The 22,236-nt window shown below is 39.1% G+C and overlaps 1 protein-coding gene across 5 annotated transcripts in view; it reads right to left on the reverse strand.

Annotated features, from left to right (window-relative positions):
• M6 (neuronal membrane glycoprotein M6) overlaps positions 1–22,236 on the reverse strand; it is a 122,195-nt gene that overhangs the window by 19,255 nt on the left and 80,704 nt on the right. For 3 of the 5 annotated variants that reach the window (XM_083134016.1, XM_083134013.1, XM_083134014.1), the window contains one exon: positions 12,293–12,452. In XM_083134016.1, coding sequence (XP_082990142.1) covers positions 12,293–12,452 — 160 coding nt within the window. Of the gene's footprint in view, positions 1–12,292; positions 12,453–18,768; positions 18,931–19,192; positions 19,224–22,236 lie in introns of those variants that run through there. The other 2 variants (XM_083134015.1, XM_083134012.1) reach the window with 2 other exon arrangements.

Consider the following 22,236-nt stretch of genomic DNA (forward strand, 5'->3'; position numbering starts at 1 on the left):
AATATGGTAAACTCTCAGTATTTTGAGTCGTCCTAAATCGTCCTTGGGGTTACATAGTAAGTAGTGTGTAAAATGCTCCCCTGTGCTTTGCACCATGCCATGAAGGCATATAGGGGGTGTGGGGTTAGGTCCGCACACTTTCTTGATCTCGGCCGAGCTGGGGGTGATGTGATCAGCACCACAACCCTGGCTGCCTTTACCCCCAGAGTTTCCTTCCAGGTACTTTGTCAGCTATGTCAGCGCGGAAGCATGGTTTGGTTTGGTTTGAGTTGATGTTTTAAGTCCACTTTATGCACAGTAAGGCTAATCGGGACTGGACCTACAGTTTTTAAAGTGGGATCCGAACCACTTGTGCCTCCACCGGGTATTGAACCCGGGACCCCTCGATTACAAGACAATGATGCTACCACTGCGCCATGGGGGAGGCGTCAGCGCAGAAGCAGCAGACACGACACCTAATTGGTCCACCATCTTCACCATATATATATGTACCGTATTTACGCATGTATAATGCGCACCCTGGTTTTTGAAGGGGAAAAGTGACAAAAAATGTTATCTCGTGTATAATGCGCAGTATAATCCAGGTTCAAGAAATTGCTTTGTTAGTTGTAGGTTGTAAAGCTGTTGTTATACTAATCAAGAGCTAGTGACATCATACCTATTCAATGAGTCACCTGCTGCTAAGTGGATCAAGAGTAGAATATCCTATTGTGTAAACAGTAAGTCACCAACCCATGCCACCTTCTCCCTCTACCTCGACTGTGTTTAGCATCCCAAAGCTTTCACTCTTTAACCACCTTATTTATTCTGTAATAGTAGAAAAAGAGATGAAAATTACACTATGGATTTGCAGTGCGCATGAAGTTATTTTCTGTTATTTCTTGCCCAACAAATACCACTGATACGCATCCCATCACATGGGAGGTGGATGTTCGAAGTCTGCCACAATGGCACTCTTTTTCTTGTGTCACAGAACATTAGATTACAAAGTGAAAAATCGTGGAAAATGTCCTTTAAACTTTAATGCGTGGTTTTGCTCATTTTCTTTACTTTTTCTAAAAAAAAACAACTTCAAAATATATACTTTTTCCATGACTGACATAACATTTAGAAGAGGCCAATTCAGGACCCTCAAACTAGCAGTTATCAGAACAAGATTTGTTTCATTAAGGCATTTACGCACTCCATATATGTCACATTATTTGGCCAGTTATACATTTTAATTATTATTTTCTTTCTCATCTATTCTTTCATCCAAAGTACCACAAAAATCAGAACGTTCCTTCATTTTGTAATGAGCTTATTTCAACTGAATTGCACATTAGTGTCGCCATCTTGAATGGAATACTGTTGCCATATTCAGAAACTACAGAGTTCAAGCTTTACAATGATATATAACATGATAGGGTTCCATAAAAACACAAAAAATATTGGAAAAAAGTGTGCATTATTTGTACATGAGTAAATACGGTATATATACTGGGCTGACATTCAATACTGTACATGAGTAAATACGGTATATATACTGGGCTGACATTCAATACTGCACTTCTACCCTGAAGATGAGTGTGACGTTAGCTCTCGAAAGCTCGGAATCTTTTCCACAACTCACCTGGTCGATAGCCCAGGAGAATCTTTCCAACAACTTTTTCTATAGTTCCCCAGCCACAATTTCCTTTGTAGTTTCTAATAATAACTGGTATGATTATGGAGCAGCAAATGCGCTACAGACATCTCAGAAAATCATTTACTTCTGGTGAGCCTGGAACCCTCAATAATTACTTTCTGGCAAGATTTGACACTTCTTCATTTCTCATCTTGTATCGGTGGGTATCGGTCATGGTACCGGTATCAGCAAATGGTAGTATCGGTTCAGCTCTAGTAAAAATGGTTCTGTTTTATATAAAAAAAAAATATCGAGAAGAATAGTTACTTACAATCACCCTATATTTTGTTTCACAAAATAACTCATAGTCTCTACAATGATGTTGTTTACAGGAGTTTACTGGACTTTTAAATCTGAAAGTACTGTAGACAGAAAAAGGGTATACGGTTGCCATATTCAGAAACTAAAGAGTTCAAGCTTTACAATGATATATAACATGATAGGGTTCCATAAACACACAAAAAAATATTCCCTGCATAATACGCACCACACTATTTGTGTGCAAAAATTTTGGAAAAAAGTTCGCATTGACAGGAAACACAAGACTCTGTTGTGCACAAACCCTGTGGTGCAACAGGCCTTAAGAGTGCCAGTGCAGATGGCAGCATGAGCCATGCATTTGAGACACGCAATTGTTTTGCCATTTGAACACATGGTAAATTCAATGCAAGACGTGCTGCTATTGTATTAAATTACGTGCTTAATTTAATTTTAACCTGAGAAATTATGGCGGAACACGATAGATGAATAATCAATGCTTTAAAAGTAAAATTAAAAAAAAAAAAGATGACTTGTCAGCAACAAGGAAGACATCGGGACTCACAAACCACTAATATTTGCATAATATTCGCTACTTGCAATTTTCACAATTTGAAAGCTTTATTGTTGCGAGATTAGCAAATGGCATGCAGTAATTCTAATGAATGTACTTTAATTTTCATAGCTTTAGTTAATAACTTCTAACCCAACCTTATTTTATAGGACATCATACTTTTCGATATGTTTAGTAAAAATTAGGGCTGAGCCGCCACCGGTGGTATCGGTGAGTATCGGTTGATTTTCCTTTACTGATACCGTCCGATACCAAAGATTTTCAGTGGCTAGAAAAGTGGGCAAAGGCAACAACAGCTCGTCTCAACATTTGTCCTTTTTAAAAGTTCGTTCACCCTTCCATGTGACAGATTGGGATACCAGCACAGGAAGTTCCATAGATTTTCCTAGAAACACTGGAAAAAAACCTCACCCTCCTGAGAAGCAGATGGAAAGATCGAAGGCATGGGTAAGTGAAAGCTGAACCCAAATGTGACCATGAAGGCATGTAACTGCTTAGTTAACGCTGTGGGAAATAAACCATTCATTGCCAATTCTTGCTTGAAGATCTGGTCGTAATATAGGTGGATGTTTTTAACCCCCCCCCCCCCCCGCGCAGCACTAATGCCGGGTCAGGTAGTTGCGGAGTTCTTGGAAAAAAGGGATGAAGGTCACTGTGAAATTAGCTTTGTTTTATCTACGTTCAAGCAGGAAGGTGAATCAGCAATTTATACTTGTCCTCTTCACAGGGTGGCTACAAACAAGCAGAAATGAAATTCCCTGACTTTTCCAGGTTTTCCAGGACAAAATTTACATTTTCCCCTGACAATTACAAACTAAACTAAATCGATATTTCTGCAAATGGAAATAAAAAAACTCATACAGATCCACGTATGGTTTTGTTAAGTACCAATATCATCTCCTATGAAATTGATTTCATTTCTGTATTCTCTATGATTTGAATTCAAACTGCAAAACAGTGAATTTGGAAAATTATTACGATTCACAAGCTAGGGAAGGATTACGGAATTTTGTCATACGCAGTAAGTTTAAAATAAAATAATTGATTATTTTTAAAGTTATGACTAAATGAGATAAGAGTGAAGAGTGATTGATTAAGAAATACAATTTGTAATTTATCAGTCTCCTTATAAATTCCCGGTATTATATGTTGATATTTCCACTGAGGTTTGGAACCCTCTGCTTGCAAGAACCATGAGTGCGGACTCATTCTTCGATGCATAAAGCTACGTCTCGCCTCTCTGTAAAGCAAACAACTTAACTCTTGCATATAAGTGAAACAATTGAATCGAACAAAATAAAGTGTCATATTTCCTTACATTATCAATGGGATTTCTGCTTCAGTACAGTATATCCAAGTGAAGTACTGTGAAACTGACAACATGCAGTTATACCATTAATGCTGACGAAAAGGGTATGTAGGTATTAGAAACTTAACGCAAGGAATTTATAGAATTGCATTGTATAGGTACCTGATATAGCTAACCACACATTAAAACAGGAACACACTAATAATAAAAGCTTCTGAAACTTCATATACGAGGGCTAAAAAAAGCTCCAATGGTGCCTGTATGCAGCACTAGTGGTCAGAGATAGACACACACACATGAAGGCAGGGAGAAGTGGCGTGTAGTTATAATCTGATACAGTTGCAATCCAGCCGTTTTAGGACCATTCTACGTTAAATATTGCAGCTCTCATACAGTCTTCCACCGACTGTGATGTAGCCTACGTGTAGCAATCAGATTTTTGCACGCTCAGAATTTGGCACGGAGCCACTAGCAATCGTGTGAGGTGTGTAAACCGAACGTCGTGAGTGATAGTATGGTCAGACGATGGTGCAGACAATTCATGGAAGGCCAATCGAATGTGCACAACCCCATACAGCTGAGTACACACGGGCCCTTTGCATCACTTCAGGTGAGAGATCTTGGACCACTCCTTGAACAGCCCTGGCCTTGAATGTACCGACTTTCATCTCTTTGTTTATCTGAAGAGGTTTCTGGCAGGGCAAGGATTTGACAGCTACACTGCGGTAGAGATAGTTCCAGTCTTTGCTTGTCAGACACATATACCATGGGCATACAAAATTTAGTGCCATGCTACGACAAATGCCAAAACAACAAAAATTAGGTTAGGACTCACTGTTACTAATGTAATAAATTACAACTGATATTCATGTTTTATTTATGCCTAATCGGTAGGGACCTTGATATTTTTTTTTTTCAAATTCATGTATTTTCTTATTTTTTATTTTTTACTATACGGTGTTATTTTTCCCAAAATTCACATTTTCATTTTAGCGCATTTTCTGACAAATATCTGAAATTATACCTTCATGGTGTTTTTAAACTACGGTTTCAAATTGTAAGTGACATGGCTTACGCCTCTTCGTGAGAATTTGATATCTTCAAAGTTATTTTGGGAAAGTTATTTTCCATACACCAGTGGTGGCCGTGGTGGCTCAGTCGGTAACGTGTCTGACTACCATGCTAAAGGTCCCGGGTTCGATCCCTGGCCGGTTCAAATCCAGGAACTTTTCTAACGTTGGAAGCGGCCCCGGCGCACACCCAGTGTCGAATAACATGGGTACCTGGGGGAAACCCTGGGGGGGTAAAGGCAGTCAGGGGCGTGATGCTAATCCCTTACTCACGACCGGATCAAGAAAGTGTGGGGCGTTACCCCCACACCCCCTATACGCCTTCATGGCGTGGTGCTATGCACAGGGGAGCAATTTACCTTTCACCATACCCCTTTTTTAATTTTAAGGTAAGGATTTTAGATAATGGAATTTTCTCCGTATATACTGAAGGGTGTATAATGACCATAAGTGGCGACGCACCCAAAAAATTTAAGTCAATCAATCTCACGTGACAGATACCGATATATTATGGCACCAAAAATTGGCATTATCTTTTTTTGACTTGTTAGTGTTACGTTTCCGAAAATTAGCGTTTTTGTTTTTGTTTTTTGTCAAATATACTGAAACTTAATACTCCATTGTGCTTTTAAAATATATTTCAAATTGTAGGTCACATGGTCTACGTATTTTCGTGACAGTTTGATATGTTGGAACAGATTTTTGAGGAAGTAAAAGTAAAGTGCTCCCCTGCACTTTTCCATGAAGGTGTATAGTAGGGGTGTGGAGTTAGGGCTGAAGGTAGGGGTGATGTGATCAGCACCACGCTCCTGGCTACTTTTTTTCCTCAAGGTACCAGCTTCATATGATGCTAGGTGGGTGCCGGAGCAGTTTTAATAGCTGGAAAACATACCGGTTCTCCCCCGCAGGGGATCGACCCCGGGTCTCTTGCATAGTAGTCAGACGCCCTAACGACGGAGCTCCATTATTACTCGCTCGACAAATGCCGATGGTGCGCACTTAGCTTGGTAATTCAAAACATATCTTGTGCGAAAAATAAGATGTGGCTTCCGTGTGATGGTAGATACGCACTCGATCTCATGTTAGAACCCTGCCACTTTGCTCTGCGATGCAAATGGTTTTGATAGAAGTTGAAAAAATCGTGGAAAATACAGGATTTAATGTGGCTGTCGGAATTATTCCATGTACGTATAACTCTATAGTTTACTCTTGAGTAAAATGTTGGAGAACTTGATGTTCTATGTACACAAACATGGCCTAGAAAACACATGAATGTTGGATTTCATGGAATTTTTCGTTGTTTTAGGGCATTTCTTTAAAAAAAATCGCTAAAAACGCCATCAATTCGCATTTTATGCCAAATTCGCATTATTTTTATATTTCGAACGGGCGAAAAATCTGTCCCGGCATCACTGCACATTCCTAAAAATAACTTCGCAGCAATTACAATTTTTCACGGTTTTGGGTTTGCGAAAAATAAATGTCCCTATTAATCGGAAATTACTTTCTGGCCACCCCTCGTATAAATCAGTAGATGGAAAGTGAAAATTTAGCATGGCTGGCAGAGAAAATTTCAATTCTTGAAGAAAGTGATTTGTTTTTATGATTGAATGATTCGAGTAAATGTGATATTAAAATATTTACGTATTTATTATTAGTATTTTATTTCATAATATTGGACATTAACCTTACTCAGTGAGAGATTAATGACCATCTCTCACGAGTTTAAACAGACAGGACAGAGAGTGGCGTTAATTTCATTGCAATACTAGTGTTGCAGTAAATTTGAGGTTGGGAGCATGCACTTGCCAATTTTTATAACGTTCACCAATGCAGTTTTATGTTTCACTTTTTCGTGCTAGTATTCAATATATATCCCGTTTTGTTGGATTCTTCTTGATATCTAAGAATAGTGCAATGTCATTGTAAACGTATTAACTTGTGCGAAACCAGTAATACGTCAGGATCATGAAAGAAAACCTTCGTAAGCACTGCTACATTAAATAAGGTGAAGTGAGCCAAAAGAGTAATACAAATCCAGCAGCATATTTGCAGTCTAAAGCTCTTCTTGTTTATGCATGCGATTTTTGTTGGATGTTGCAGTCCATGCAATTTCTGTCGCATGTTGTAGTGAGATACTTTGTCGGGTGGCGATATTCGACAAAAATCGTATGTATCAATGGAACCTATTTGTTTCCATGTTCCTTCAGTTTGCCCAACAAAATGCCTTACTACGACGTCCGACAACTATCGGACAGCGCCACCTGCTCTTATCCCCTCCATCTGTTGACAAGTCCCCTTACTACTCCCATACGGACAAGAAAAGTGATAATTCAATGCATTTTCCACGTAATATTTAGAGGCTTAACCTTTACTCCCCCGATGATACCATATGGTATCATCAGAGTAAGGTCGTACTGGCCCGATGATACCATATGGTATTATGGTGCTGATTACGAAATGGATGTGCTTTTTGTACCTTCATACTCTTATGTTTGGGTGGAAACTCTGACGCAGGTCTGGAGCAAGCCTGGGAAATTCATATTGATGACCAATCTCCCCCCTCCTCCGCAACATATCCATGCCACATTTCCGAACAGAAACGTCCATTCTTTGAAGAGAATACTAAGGTTTACGCCTTCTCCCCAAAATAGCGGGAGAAGAGGGGGGCAAACTCCAGATTTTTGTTGTTGTTTTTTTCATTGAAATTCGGTGGACGCGCCCCCAAACCCACCTTCCTCGGTTCGGCGTTCTGAATTGTACACGGTTGCATGCTCTGATGTTTTATCTGCAAAACAAAGCTTATCCGAAGTAGATTGCTCCCATAGTGCCCGAGTTATAATAATTTTCCTCTAAAAATGCAAATTAGCTATTTTCCGTAAGATAAAAATCACATTTTGGCTTAGTATTCAACTTGTATAGCACCCAAGAACATAAAACATGTTTCTTTCTCTTGAGAAATGTCCACTCTTTGAAAAGAACACTAAAGTTTGCGCCTTCTTCCCAAATAGCGGGAGAAGAGGGGGCAAACTGAAGATTTTTATGGTTTTTTCATTGAAATTCGGGGGTCGTGCCCGCAAACCCCCCCTTCCTCGGTTCAGGGTTCTGAATTGAACACGGTTGCATGCTCTGATGTTTTAGCTGCAAAACTAAACTTATCCGAAGTAGATTGCTCCCATAGTGCCCGAGTTATAACAATTTTCCTCCAAAAATGCAAATTACCTATTTTTCGTAAAAAAAAAAATAATCACATTTTGGCTTATTATTCAACTTGTATGGCACCCAAGAACATGAAACATGTTTCGTTCTCTTGAGAAATGACCATTCTTTGAAAAGAATACTAAAGTTCGCGCCTTCTCCCCAAAATAGCGGGAGAAGAGGGGGCAAACTCCAGATTTTTATGTTTCTTCCATTGAAATTCTGGGGACGTGCGTCCCCCCCCCCCATCCTCCCTTCCTCGGTCCGGTTTTCTGAATTGTACACGGTTACATGCGCTGATATTTTAGCTGGAAAACAAAAGTTATCCTAAGTAGATTGCTCCCATAGTGCCAGAGTTATGAAAATTTTCCTCCAAAGAGTGTTCGAATTTAAAATTCCCTCCGAGAGAAATTTCTCTCTCTCTCTCTCCTCCTACCATCACTGGTTTCTGGCGCCGTGGTTGTGTTGCGCATAAAAGGGGCCTAAAAGTTGAGGCCGAAACTTACGAACGAGATTTCCTGTTCCCGTGCAGAGTTCCATAACGAAAGAAATAATACTAATAATAATAAATATGAAGACGAAATTCCCAGACTTTTTTTAACACCTCAAATTCCCTGACTTTTCCCGGTTTTCCAGGTCTGTGGCCACCCTGTCTTCACTTCTGTCTTTCGTGTGACTGCCGGTATCGGCCAATGAGGGTTATTTATTTTCACCGAAAGCCGGCCCCCTGGCGGAGTGGTTAGCACATCGCGCTACGACGCCAGGGTTCGAATCCCGGCCTGGGCATGAATGTTGGTGAGTTTCCATTCATCAATTTTGTCACTCATCCCCATCTTCGTAAATTAGCCAGAAGTGGCACAAAAATAGAAGTAATATAAAGCAAATCAATCAATGAATCAATTATTTCCACCGAGATTAGGGTGGGAACATATAGCTTTGAATGACAGTAAGTAAGATAAGCTAATAGGGACTGGACCTACATTTTAAAGTGGAACCTGAACCACTATGTGCCTTCACTGAGTATTGAATCCGGGATCTATTGATTACAAGGCGACGGCGTTACCACTACACCATCGGGGAGGCCCCTCTAAAGATTTATGTACACCACTACTTAGAATAATGTACATAAAATATCTATCAGGAACTTTACTTTTCATCTAATGGAAGTACCATAATTCTTTATGTTATTCAATAAATTCAATTATTTTAGTTCTTTGACATAAATTTCCTTGCCAGGACAGTTGTTTTTACACAAATTTTAGCGGTCTTAACTACACTTAAGCTAGATGACGAATATTTGCTGTCTTATCTGATTTTATAGAGTCTTTTTACTATTTATGTAATAACAATATTTTTAAGTCACAAAACAAAGAACGAAATAGGTATTAAATTTGTCTTTCCTCCATTTCTTTGTCTGTGGTTACATACAACAATACTCCATACGCATCGGAGAAATTAAGTATTAATTAATTAATTTACATACTATTACGAATCGACCAATAATTAACGTATTAAATAGAAACACTTTTATTATTATATTTCTGAGACACACGGCTTGGACAGGCTCCCCAAATTATATATTTCTAAATAAGTGCCTAGTGATGTGACGAGTTAGTATGCCTCGGTAATTAGCCTGTTATTTTATACTGGAAATATACAAGTATTGGTATCGGTGGGTATTGGTCATGGTATCGGTATCGGCAAATGGTAGTATCAGCTCAGCTCTAGAAAATATGGTTCTGTTTTATATAAAAAGAATATTGAGAAGAATAGTTACTTAAAAATCACCATATATTTTGTTTCACAAAATAACTCATAGCCTCTACAATGATGTTCTTTACAGGAATTTTAAATCTGAAAGTGCTGTAGACAGAAAAAGGGTGAGACAAAGTTTTAGGGAAAATATCTGTTTCATACAAAGAAAATGTGTGTTAACATTAAATTATTGGAGAAGGTATCTAATGTATAATTAAAATATCATGCATATGTGACACTTCTTACACTTTCCCAATAATTTGGAGAATTTCTCTGATCCTCCACACCTCTGGTTGAATTACACATACTAACTAGAAAAGAACAAGCAATGTAGTGTACAATCAAAATGTTTATATTTTCAGTCAACAGCTGCTGGGAATGACTCAAATGACACCAAATGTGGTACTTTGTGTATAAATACCAGTGGCGAAGCTAAGGCGTAAATACTGGGTAGGCTGAAAAATCTGCTTATATTTTTTTTATACAGCAGGTTCATGCGTCGATTCTTGTTGGTCGCAAAAGTATCAATTCCTCTTTGCTTGAAGCCTTGATCAATAGAAAGTTCTTTAACCAGTTTTTTTTTTCAATGGCTATTGTACTGAGACTGAGAGAACTTTATCTTTCATTTTTCATTGAATTACGGAGATATATTTTTTTTTACTCTCTTGAGGGTGCTAATACTTCTTTCGGAGGAAGCTGGGAATGTCAAGACCAACTTGATAAGTTGTGTTACTTCTTTGTAGATTGTTTGAAGATCATTGCTAACTATGAATTTTAGAAGGTCTGCACGACGTAAATGCTTTTCTTCATCACAGATATTCTTTAAATCATTTTTTAATCGTTCTTTGTTGAAAAATGGATATGTGGACAGAAGGTTAATTAATTTCATCACAGGAAAATGTAGTTTATATTCCCCAAAGCTATTTTGGTCTACCAATTCAACAAATTTTATATTTTCAAGATCTCCAAAACGTATTTCCAGTTACACAGTCAGTGTGTCCAATATTTCGTAGGTTAAGGATCTGAGAACCACGAAGTCTTGTCCACTTACATTTATTTTACTGCAAATCATCTTAGAGTTTCCAACACAATTTCACAGTATTATATTTTTATAACATAAATACACTATGTGACACACACACAAACACACGCGCGGATGCACTTGAAGTAAATTAACATTCAACAATGCAGCGCGTGAACGACGGACACACTTTGCACGAGAAGAAGCACAACAGATTTGGTTCTGAGGCTAGCCGCTTTTACCCAGCGAATAGGCGGTCCCTTCCCCTTCCCCTCCCCTCCCAGTGCACAGAGCTCACGCTGTAGCTGCCTTTTAAACGTGAGGCTTTTCGTCAAAAGCCTCAGAGTTCGGCCCGAACGCGCTCTCTCTTTCTGGCCTGCCTGACGAGATATATGGAAGGATCGGCGGAACCAAACGTTCGGATTACATAGTTTAATTCGTTTTAACGAACTTTGATTGTTACAGGGTATAAGAACATTTTAATTTCAACATTTTTTTGGGTAGGCTAAGCCTCAAAAGCCTCATAGGAGCTTCGCCACTGATAAATACACACTATTTAGTCAGTTCAAGTTACCCTGCCACTGCACTTAATATATTCATTTTTAGTGTCACAAGTTCGGAAACATGGCTCACTACATTATGTAAAAGGTATACAACACACATTTGTATTATCGATTTTGGCAAGAAAATGTTTACTTCAGAGAAAATAGTATTTTAATGGCACACAGTATAAGCTCCAATGTAAAGTTAATGCAACTCAACGACAAATGAAATCTTCTACCGACACAACTATGTTGGGAAGACACTAAAAAAATGTTAGTTCTCACCGGGGATCGAATCAAGGACTGCTCACACTAAAGGCAAGAGTGCAAACCATAATTTGGCTACATGTGAGCTCTTCTGTTGTACAGGGTGGTCCAAATGTCTTGATACCTCCTGCAGAACAATTTACAAAGTTACTGATCCACTATTTCCCTGACACAAATGATCTGTCTGCATGTCCTGTGACAGCGAAGTCATATTGCACTTCCCTTCTTGTTCTACTGGTCTGTGGATATTCATGTGTGAATACACATGCTGCTCACCATTCATCTACACTATAGTTACTGGTGTGAGACACATGAAGGCAGAGAACAAGTTTAATTTGTTCCACTGTGATAACCACCTTGGGGTAACAAGACATTCGAACCACTCTGTACATGGCCATCTGCAATTCTTGAAGAGCACTTGTTATCTTGCTAATTTTAAATACATTCTTATTAGAATTTAATCCAGCTTTTTATTATTTACTGTTACTGCAGATTTAGGCTTGCGTGTGCATGTTCTCTCTGTCTCTCACACACACGTCCATACCTACACACAAAAAAGAAAGAGAAAGAAAGAGAGAGAGAAAGAAAGAGAAAGAGAGAGACAGAAAATTGTTTATGAAAAAAAAACTCACCATGACAGCTGTATGTGAAAAACTTGGTCAAACATCAAAATGCTTAATGTTGCGCCTCTGTACATGGTCCCACAGAAAATGCCCACTCCCACTACACACATGATGGTTGCAATGAGAGTGGCATATGGAATGCGTGTCATACAGTCTGCACATTGGTTCCCTGCAACAAGATAAAATTCTCGTCAAGCACATATTTCCTGAAAACTAGTACAAGGAAAAGAAGCCTACAGCTAGCAAATACGTAGAAATTTAAGCCAAAAATGCAGCTTCAACCAGGACTTGTACCTTGGTCTCTGGCATACCATGCCTGCATTTCTCGCTAAAAGTGAATCAGTAGAATATATCTTCTAAAATATAACAAAATATTTAGTTACAATATGTAACAATTTCATTATAAGGTACCTGTAAAATAACATTATATTATTTTCCTGTTTTGTCTTTGTGAGTTGATAAACTGTGTATGATCAGAAATCTGCTCACACAACTTACTTTAATTTTGTGGGCGGAGGAAGTGATCTCTCCCCACAGAGATTTAAAACAAACAATAAGGCATCGATTTATACAGTAATGAACAGCGGCGGTGATTAAGGGAGGACAATTTTTGTCATTTTAGCTAATACTAAACCTATCTAGCAAGAGAAAGTAAACTGCCCTTGCCTACTCAGTTTTGGCACCCAACCGCTGCTACTGATAGTAAACATCCTTTGAAGTATAAAATTAAATGATTACGCCATTCGAGAAATTGAGTAACACAAAATGTTGACTGCACCACGTAGGCGACAGAAAAATGTCTCATCCCGAGGGATGGTCGTTATACATCCACCAAAGCATTTACACAGACCGAGAACCCAGAGATCTATGACTTCAGAAAACTTCTTTATGTGAAAATTGTTTAAAATGACTGCAAAATGATGGAACAAGATAAAATTCAATTTAAGAAAGTCAAGCCTCAAGCTGATGTCAGTTTGAGTAAAGGGGACTACACATTTCTAAAATAATAACCAATTAGAAATTAAAATATAAATTTCCTTGAGAAGTATATGTGTACTTGTATAATTAACCCATGCTTTTCAGTTTCAAAGGGAATTTACAAAAATCTAATACCTCCACTAAAAACATAGTTATATTTAATTAAACTAAATTTAAAAAATGCTGCTTTCTGCAAGAAGGTTTAGGAAATAAATTTAGATTCGTAAAAAATAAATTAAGAATAAATAATTTGGCAAATTTAGTGATACGGCCATCCAAACATTCTTCTATGCAATTACAGTGAATTGAAGAACTACGGGACTTTCCTGCATTTTTAAATTCAATTCCCAATGTCGACCAGTCCTCAAGACATGCTGATTCTTGGCGCCTATATCAGTAAAAGAGACAATGTTAAATGCTAATTATCTTTGCAGTTCAGGGACAGATCGCACATAAGCAAAGGCGGTAAAGAGGTAAGGTATTTGTGTATTTCTTAATTTTTAAGATCCTACACCAGCACAGAACCAACTTTAATGCTAACTTGGAATAATGAAATTGCAGATTCTAAGAGTTAACATGCCATCCAGTTCGTTATGGTCCATAACGTGCCACTAGTGTGTTTCTAATTGCACTAAAAACAAACAATTCAATTTTCTAAAATTACAAAAAAAAAAGAACCGACGGACTAAAGCGTCTCCAAATCCCTCCGATACAAGTCACATTTAACATTCACGGTTCTTTGAGTTTTTCTGGGAAATCTTGCACATATTTTTTCATAGTTTTGTCAAAGGGTGGTCGGAAAACTCGAAATCCAACTCAAGACCCAGAAGGCCTTTTAAAAATCGAGACGTGAATGAGACCAAACCATTGGAGACTTGTCTTGATTGTTTTTTTCTTTGTTATTTAGCATCGCTTTTCTACCTCTTTTGGCAAATCGCGACGATGAAGATGATGAGCGATGATATGGTTAAACTCACGAAGGAACACTCACAAGGAAAACCCATACTCATGCTGGGATTCGACATTTCGGAAAACTTTGGCTAATTTGCGAAGATGGGGATGAGTGATGACATGATGAAATTGATGAATGGACACTCACAACCATTCATGCTCAGCCTGGGATTCGAACCCGGGGCCCTTGGCGTCGTAGCGCGATGTGCTAACCACTCCCGCCACATGAGCCGGCTACTAGGGTCAAGTGCCCATATTTCGGATACTTAATTTCAAATTAGATTTTCAGTACCTAAATGTAAACAAAATAAACCATAAATGTGTTGATAAACATTGAACATATATTTATTAATGTTTCTGAAAGTTATATTAACATATATAAGAAATACTTGGTATATTTTATGAAACAAAGAATTGTATGCATATTTTTAGTCTGACAAAAAGGTTGCCTAATGTCGGATAGGGTATTTCCTAATTTTGGATAGGGTTACTAATGAGTATTTGGAAAGGGTGCACAATTTCGGATAGTCGAAATTAGGTACCCGTGTAGCATCCGAAATTAGGAAACCCAGTCGCATATTCAATATGGCAATTCTGTGCGTTCCCCCCTCTAAAATAATGTGACAAACTACGTAATAATGTTTGCTGAATCTCTCAAGATTATATAAAATTTAGACAGAAGTGAGTAAATACTAACCTTCTAGTTGTAGGCCTTAAGTTTGGATGGTGAAATATTACATCAAAACTCCGGAAAAGTCAGAAATATCAGCCACACTAAAAGAAACATTGCTCAAGGTCACGCACAAGGGTGAAACTGGGGGACGAAGTAGCGTGTTAATTGGCACTATCTGCACTTCGGCGCTGCTGTTCTAAGGTGGAAATTTCTTGGTATCCGAAATTAGGAGCCTATCCCAAATATGGACACTTGACCCTACTACTTTGGAAAGCAGAAAATCTCAGCCTACAAATGTCAAAAAAACACTCTCAAAGTTACGTACAGGTTGGGATAAGAGATTGATATTTTGTGAATCAAATTTAATAGGCCACGAGAAGTTGCTTTGGACACACAAGAGACCCTTTTCTTTTAATAAAGACGCTGCTTGAAACTTGCTATTTCGGCATCTATTTCAATAGGATTAAAGTCCTTGTACTTTGCTTTGTTTCGTAGTTCACAATTAGATTGTCACAATCTGCCCCTTGCCCATAAATGCCTTCCCTAAAACTGCTTACGTGAACTTGAAAAATCTTGCTTCAACAATCGAGAGCTTATTCCTTTTAAAAGTTGTACAATTTTACTAATTTTTCGGAAAACGCCAAGTCCGCACAAACTTGCGTGAGACGATTAAATCGACATTCTGTCGCATATTCTGACGTTGTCTTTTTTCATTTTTAAGCTTTGAATGGCGCCCTAGGATTCAGCCCCCTTAGCAAACCTACCCCTCGCTACGGGCCTGATGGTAGGTTGTGAATGCAAAACGAAATTAAATGAAATAGCCATGGTTATTTTGCCTACTATTGCCTTTAATTGGAACACACCATTATTTATCCGTTCTTTCTTGAACGTTTTACCAGCTGTCACATTTGTCTTCCCTGTTTTACCCAACTCCCCTTTTATCAGTTTTCAAAATAACATGGGTTGTTTTGTTAACAGCCCTGTATTTTTAAAGGAACGCCCTTCCATATTGGATGTTATCTTGTTCCTGTGAAACTATGACTGAACCTGCAGGAAAGAAATCGAAAATATCTGTTGAGTTGTGTCCTTTGCAGTTGCGGCTCGTGGCCTTGCTCTATGGGTGTGCACTTCAGTCTATTGTCCAGAAGTGTTATACCACCCCTGTGAAATACTCACACCCGTTTTTGCGTACATAATGAAGCTTAATATATTGTCAACCCAAGTTTTGATCACCTTTCACTGAAAATGGGGCTATGACAGAGTTATACGAATTTCATGATTTTTTTACAAATTTCAAATATTTCGGAAATTATCCAGCCAATCACGAGAAGAGCGATGTTATTGTCAGTATGTAATTCAGCATTCGATAACCTGACAAAATCACTCAAAACATAGAAATACCGATCTGCAATATCAATACTATTGTCGATTTGCAAAATATTTCGTGAAAACTTTCTCCCCGGCTCTGCTGATATTAATGAACAAGGAGAATAATAACATTGGCGTACACCAAAGAAGCCGATCCAACTACCCCATGGAGAAAATCAGTTATAATCTATCTAGCTGAATTTTCCTTCTCTTTCAGTTGCCCTCCCCCCTCTCCTCCTTTTCTTCCCCTGATATGCTCGGGACAATATATCATCGAAAATTCCCTTTGATAAAAAAAAAAATCCCTCAATTTGCGATGATGTGTGGGTTGCATCGACTGCGTCACACGATCTCCTATGGAATGGGTTTGCAACACTACATTAGCTCGCACAGAGATGGCTTTGTTCACAGCCTTCCTAAATGATGCAACCTCCCCTCACACGGCGCTGAAGCCAAAACATCCAATCAGCGTCCTCTACGCGACTGCTGCAACAGCGCCATAGCGAGCGAAACTACCGTTGTGTTCCGGCCCCAATCGCGGCCTGGTCTACGCGAGTTGATATCACTGATCGCAGACTTCTACACTATCTCTCTTGGTGGAGCGGCGTGGGAACACTTGATGTTTCGAAGGAGATAGAGTTCAATAAATAAGTATAATTATAATGATTTGCATTACAGATTTATTTGGGTGTGCACGTGCGAATAGGCAGAAGCCGCTACTGGTCCTTTGCAATTGCTGGGTGAAGAAGTGAACTGCTGCATCACTCACAAAGAGAGACCAAGGCTTTCGAAATTGACTTTGGGACGGGACTTCGTCTGTATATTGTATACAGGATTTACAAATGGGGGTTACGCATACCTTTTTTTTAGTAGTCAGCCCTCCTCTTGCCATCTTTTCCTCCATATGGTGTTCTTTTTTAGAAATACTGGGCTAAAGGGGGCACGCACGCTCTTGGGCACGCCACCGATTGTATATCCTATAGGCATTGATATACCAAGGTACTAGCCCGCACTACTACACGAATTCCTACTCCAAAGTCAATTTCCCAAGCTGTAGGCTCTCTTTGCCAGTGCAACGCATGCACAGCACAAGGCAAATTGTCTATCACCAAGTCCATTCACCTTGTTTTTACACAATGTGAGATTCATGGGTGAAAACAAATAAATACAGAGAACAGTTGGCAACATCTGCAGTAAGATCGGTATAATTTCATTTCTTAAAAATACGCACAAAAGTGCACGATCTTTGGTGCTGACTGTACCAATCTTAAGATGAATCGTTAGTGTATTTGACATTATAGAGATTAATTTGACGTTATCATTATTTCTCTTCACCCGTGACCGCTAAGCGGCGCCACTCACGTTCCACAGACGCGCCACTCGGTGGAACCACCTTCAGAGAAACCCAGATATGGCCAATACAGAATCTCAGTTGAGCCAAAGTTCAAATTGTCGGTTCACTCCGTCCATCAGGGGTGAGTGGTGCCACTAGACTCGTATCGAAAAGCTTCGACTGCACAGCGGAAAGGTCACAGATGACGGTATTGAATAATACCATGTGATTATAAATTTATGTATCGATCTTCTTGAAGTGTTAAGGGAATATAGAAATTGTCTCTTTAAATGCTGTTATATTTGGCATTGTTGACAATGGAACTGTATGCAGAGGATTTTATATTAAAAGTCCTATAAAAATTATGACAGACTGTATACAGCTCAAATTTACATCAGGTATCAACTGTTATTTACAAAACGACCTCAAGGGTGCAACACTGATCAAGTAAGCTTCACAACACCATTTTCGTCATTGTAAATTTTTCATATATTTGCACCAGTGAAGAGCAGTGGTTTCTTGCCCTCTGGAAGCCTAAAACTTATAGAAATTCTCTGGCAAATGAAAATACAATATCTCCGTACATGATAACCACGCCAGCAAGTTTAGGAATGGAGGGAGAAGTACGACAATGGCTTCAGTTCACAGGCAGGTGAGTGGAGAGACCTTCGCAGTGGGTCATAAGTGACTGCGCGTGCACCCCAAAGATTCTTCTTCCTGAGACATACAGGCACTAACTCAAGACTTGAAAATATATGTGGATCAGCGATGGATATATACTAAAATGCAGCAAACTTGAGCAACTCTACATGCAGAAATATACTAGATAAGAAACTAAAGCAAATTAAGGTTTTCAGTTGACTGTTCCTAATACGTCCTGCGACAAGCAACAGCAAGAAAATATTCGAAGGGGTTGCACGAGAAGAAGGAATTACAAAATTTACATCACATTTTTTCTTCTGTTCCTTTTTCATCATCTTCCTGGTGCGAACCTATATTTACAACTGAAACATCGAGACACCGGGGCCATTACCATTTGTGGATCTTCACGTAGTGGTCTAGTGTGAAGGGACTCGCACAAAACAACAACTAGCATTTAAAGTTACGGTAAATGCTAGCACGACAGACATTGCCACATCAGTGCCAAGTCCTTTATCACACACCACACTTGCAACCTCGTACCTCCTTTGGATTTTCCACCACTCTGTTTTCCAAAGCACCACCACAACCAGTCGCCACCACTATCTGCCTTCTGTTTTTTCTTGGTGTGCATTATGAGGGGCGTTCGGCGCCTCCACGGGGGTACAAACTGCACCAAACTCATCGCACAAGAAACGTAAACACCACCACACTCTCTTGAAGCCAACTGCAATTACTAATTATTAAAGCTCCCTTTGGCGCACACGTAAATTGTCATGGTTCGGTTCAACAGCCGCTCCGTAATAACCCAGTTGTCATGCTCTCTTCACATTCTTCCCGCACTCGAAGTAAGAAAGCATAATTCATTTCTACCTTACACTTCGACCGCGTCACACGCCACGCACTTTCTACTACCAAAATGCCCTCGATACAAAAGATTCCCGACGCTTGTTTTCTTTCCTCTTACCTTTCTTCATTTCCATGGCGTCCGGCAAAGGGTGGGACAAAGCACAAGTGGAAGCATCTCACGGAAAGTGAAGAGATCTCCACAGAAGCAGATCCTTTACCCTGCACGAAACGCATCGCTTCTTCCGCTACTTCTTCCGCCCTGTGTTGCCACATTGTGTGTCAGTTTACGTCTCATCTTGTCAACTGAAACTGATTTTTTTATTGTCACCTAAACTCTTCAGTTCGTTTACTCTGAGGCAAAGTGGGCGTTTACACCGCTAGACAACCTGCAACAGCAGTGACGTGTTCTGAAAATCTGACCTGGTTTACCACAATTCTTATTTATTGTGTATATGTATTATATATTAATTAGATATAATAGAAATAAAACACTAATGTAGGCATGCAAGTAAAACGAAAACAGAAGTCCGACAACTTCAGTTTCTATATTAAATGCTTTGTATGGAGTGTTGCTATAGAGGAAACATGGACAGTGAGAACAAGTGAGAAAAAGCGACTGAAAGCTCTGGAAATGTGGTTATGGAGACGAGTGGAACGGGCAAAATGGACAGAAGTGAGAAATGAAACAGTGCTAGAAAGAGTTGTAGAAAAGAGATCAATGCTGGAGATAATCATGAAGTGAAAAATAAATTGGTTGGGCCACTGGATGAGAAGAAACTGTATCCTAAGGGATGTTATTGGAGGTATGGTCGAGGGAAAGAAGATTACAAAATGATTTGAGACATGAAAATAAATGGGTCCTACGCTGCTACGAAGCGAAGAGCTAAGATCGAGCAGCATGGAGGTTTCAAGGAAAGACACCCCTGGGCAGAAAACAATGAATGAATGAAAAAAGTTTATTCACGACAGTAAAACTGGTAACATGAGAGAATACGCCACTGTGCAAAGGTGAAATTGTTTGACAAAGATGTGGACGGAATGGTGCTTTATCGGCTAGAATATTTGCGCCGGGATTTATGAATTAAATATATTTAGAATGAGCACATTAGCAGCCAACAAATTAATAAATCATTCCGAACACTTAAGTTCTAATATAGATATAACAAACTCCTATCTTCAGAAATCAAGCAGAGATTAGTTGAAACACTCATTTATCAATATCTACATTCTTGTGACGTAGTGTACTCTGCTAGAATAAATAAAATTTTACAAGTAAAAATTCAAATATTTCAAAATGCGTGCATTTTGCATCCCAAGACGAACATATTTTACCTTTCATATATAATAAGAATATCCTGAATATGTACCGTACCACTGCATACAAATTGCTTTACAAGCCGTCGTATTTGGCAGACATGTTGATCCCGCGCACCAGTGTGCACAATCACCATACAAGAACAAATTTCAAATATAGGCCTAAGCATAAATACGAACACACTGCAAAATTTCGGGGCTCGACCAAAAAGGTATTATTTATATCATACCTAACCAAACAACGAAAGCAATTCGTCCTTATGTCAGAAGATAAAAGGTGGGACTTGACTAAAAAAGGTGTTTGAGAAGTGTGCGATTTGGTAACAACACAAATTCTGTCACCAGCCTAATTTCGTATTCCAGAGTGTAAAATAGGGAGCAGTGCCCCATGTTTAGGTTGCCATCACCAACCGACAAAAGTCAACCAGAGTGAATACCTAAATCTATGGCATATTTCCAACATGGCAGAGGAAAGGGGAGAATCCCATCAAAAATATGCAAATACAATATCCCTCTGATCTGTCGACCTGTTATGTAGTCGTTATCACATGAACATAATGACGTAATATTGACCTCAATGCCATACTCTACCACATCGTCTAGGGGTTTAATAGAAGCAGCTGTCACTTTGCCAGAAACAGTTAAAAGACTTCTAGTGGCATATTTGTGCCAGAAGAGCAAAGCGGTTTCCGACGTACGTCAGCAAATATTATTCCATAAGACAAAACATGCCCAGACAGTGCAACATCTATCTGCCCTTGAAAGAAAGGCTCACCATCCCCCTTTCTATTTGGGATATTTTCGAAGTCATAGGGACCGGGTTAGAAAGAACCTCAGGCAAGATACGGGACACTTATAGGTTAATGACTTTACCACGTGCCGCCTTGGTCGCTGAGGTCTTGAGTAGTAGGCAATATCATCACTGAAAATTCTTGTTCGAGCCTTGGCCAGGGCGCTCCCTTGCCCCCTTCAACAATGCCATCTAATCATAATTCATGCTCATTGTCGCAATACGAAGAATGCGCTATTGCCGTGTAATTTGCGATATTTATTTTTCTTTCCTTCTTCAAGTTGCCGTAGCTTCGTATCTTTTGTAGACTGGTTTTGACGACTAGATTTGATTGATTTAGTTTATTTTACTTCGCGTTTTGTGCCTCTTGGCTAATTTGCAAAGATGGGGATGAGTGATGAAATGGATGAAATAGACATTCACAAACAACCAAGCCCGAGCGGGATTCGAACCCGGAATCCTTGGCGTCGCAGCGCGATGTGCTAACCACTCGGCCACAGGGTTCGGCTTGACGACTAGAGACTCGCTTTCTCTGCTAGATCATTGAAACAACCAATCAGAGCGAAACATTGGTCATGTGAAGATAATCTGTGAGTTTGGCAAAGAAAATAGTTTTTATTTTCCTGTCGTTTCTTCCGAGCAGTGGCGGCGAGTGGGTTCCAAAACAGGGGCCGTCACTGTTTCCGAATGTTGGTAGTTTTTGTTCGCTGGTCGATGAAAGGAAAACAGAGATAGGTGCATTCGTGTTCTTGACGTATTTAATTCAACAAAATATTTAGGATTTATCAAAGCGATGAGATTTGAAAACGACAGATGTGATTAGCCGATAATGAAAATCCTTATTATTATTATTTAATTCAAAAACACATTTTTTATGGATGAATCCTTTGAATCTCATGCATGAATATATATCGGAATTCATTAAAAAGTTTGAGTATACCTTGATTACCATATTTTCCTTTCGAGTCAATTTCTAGACCATGCTTTTATTTTAATTTCGATTTTAAATAATAACAGCAGTAGCTATTCCCCTATGGCGTTCTTCCTCAAGTGGATCG

The sequence above is a fragment of the Lepisma saccharinum genome, chromosome 13 (genome assembly GCF_977018435.1).
Source record: "Lepisma saccharinum chromosome 13, izLepSacc3.1, whole genome shotgun sequence".
Lineage (NCBI taxonomy): Eukaryota > Metazoa > Arthropoda > Insecta > Zygentoma > Lepismatidae > Lepisma > Lepisma saccharinum.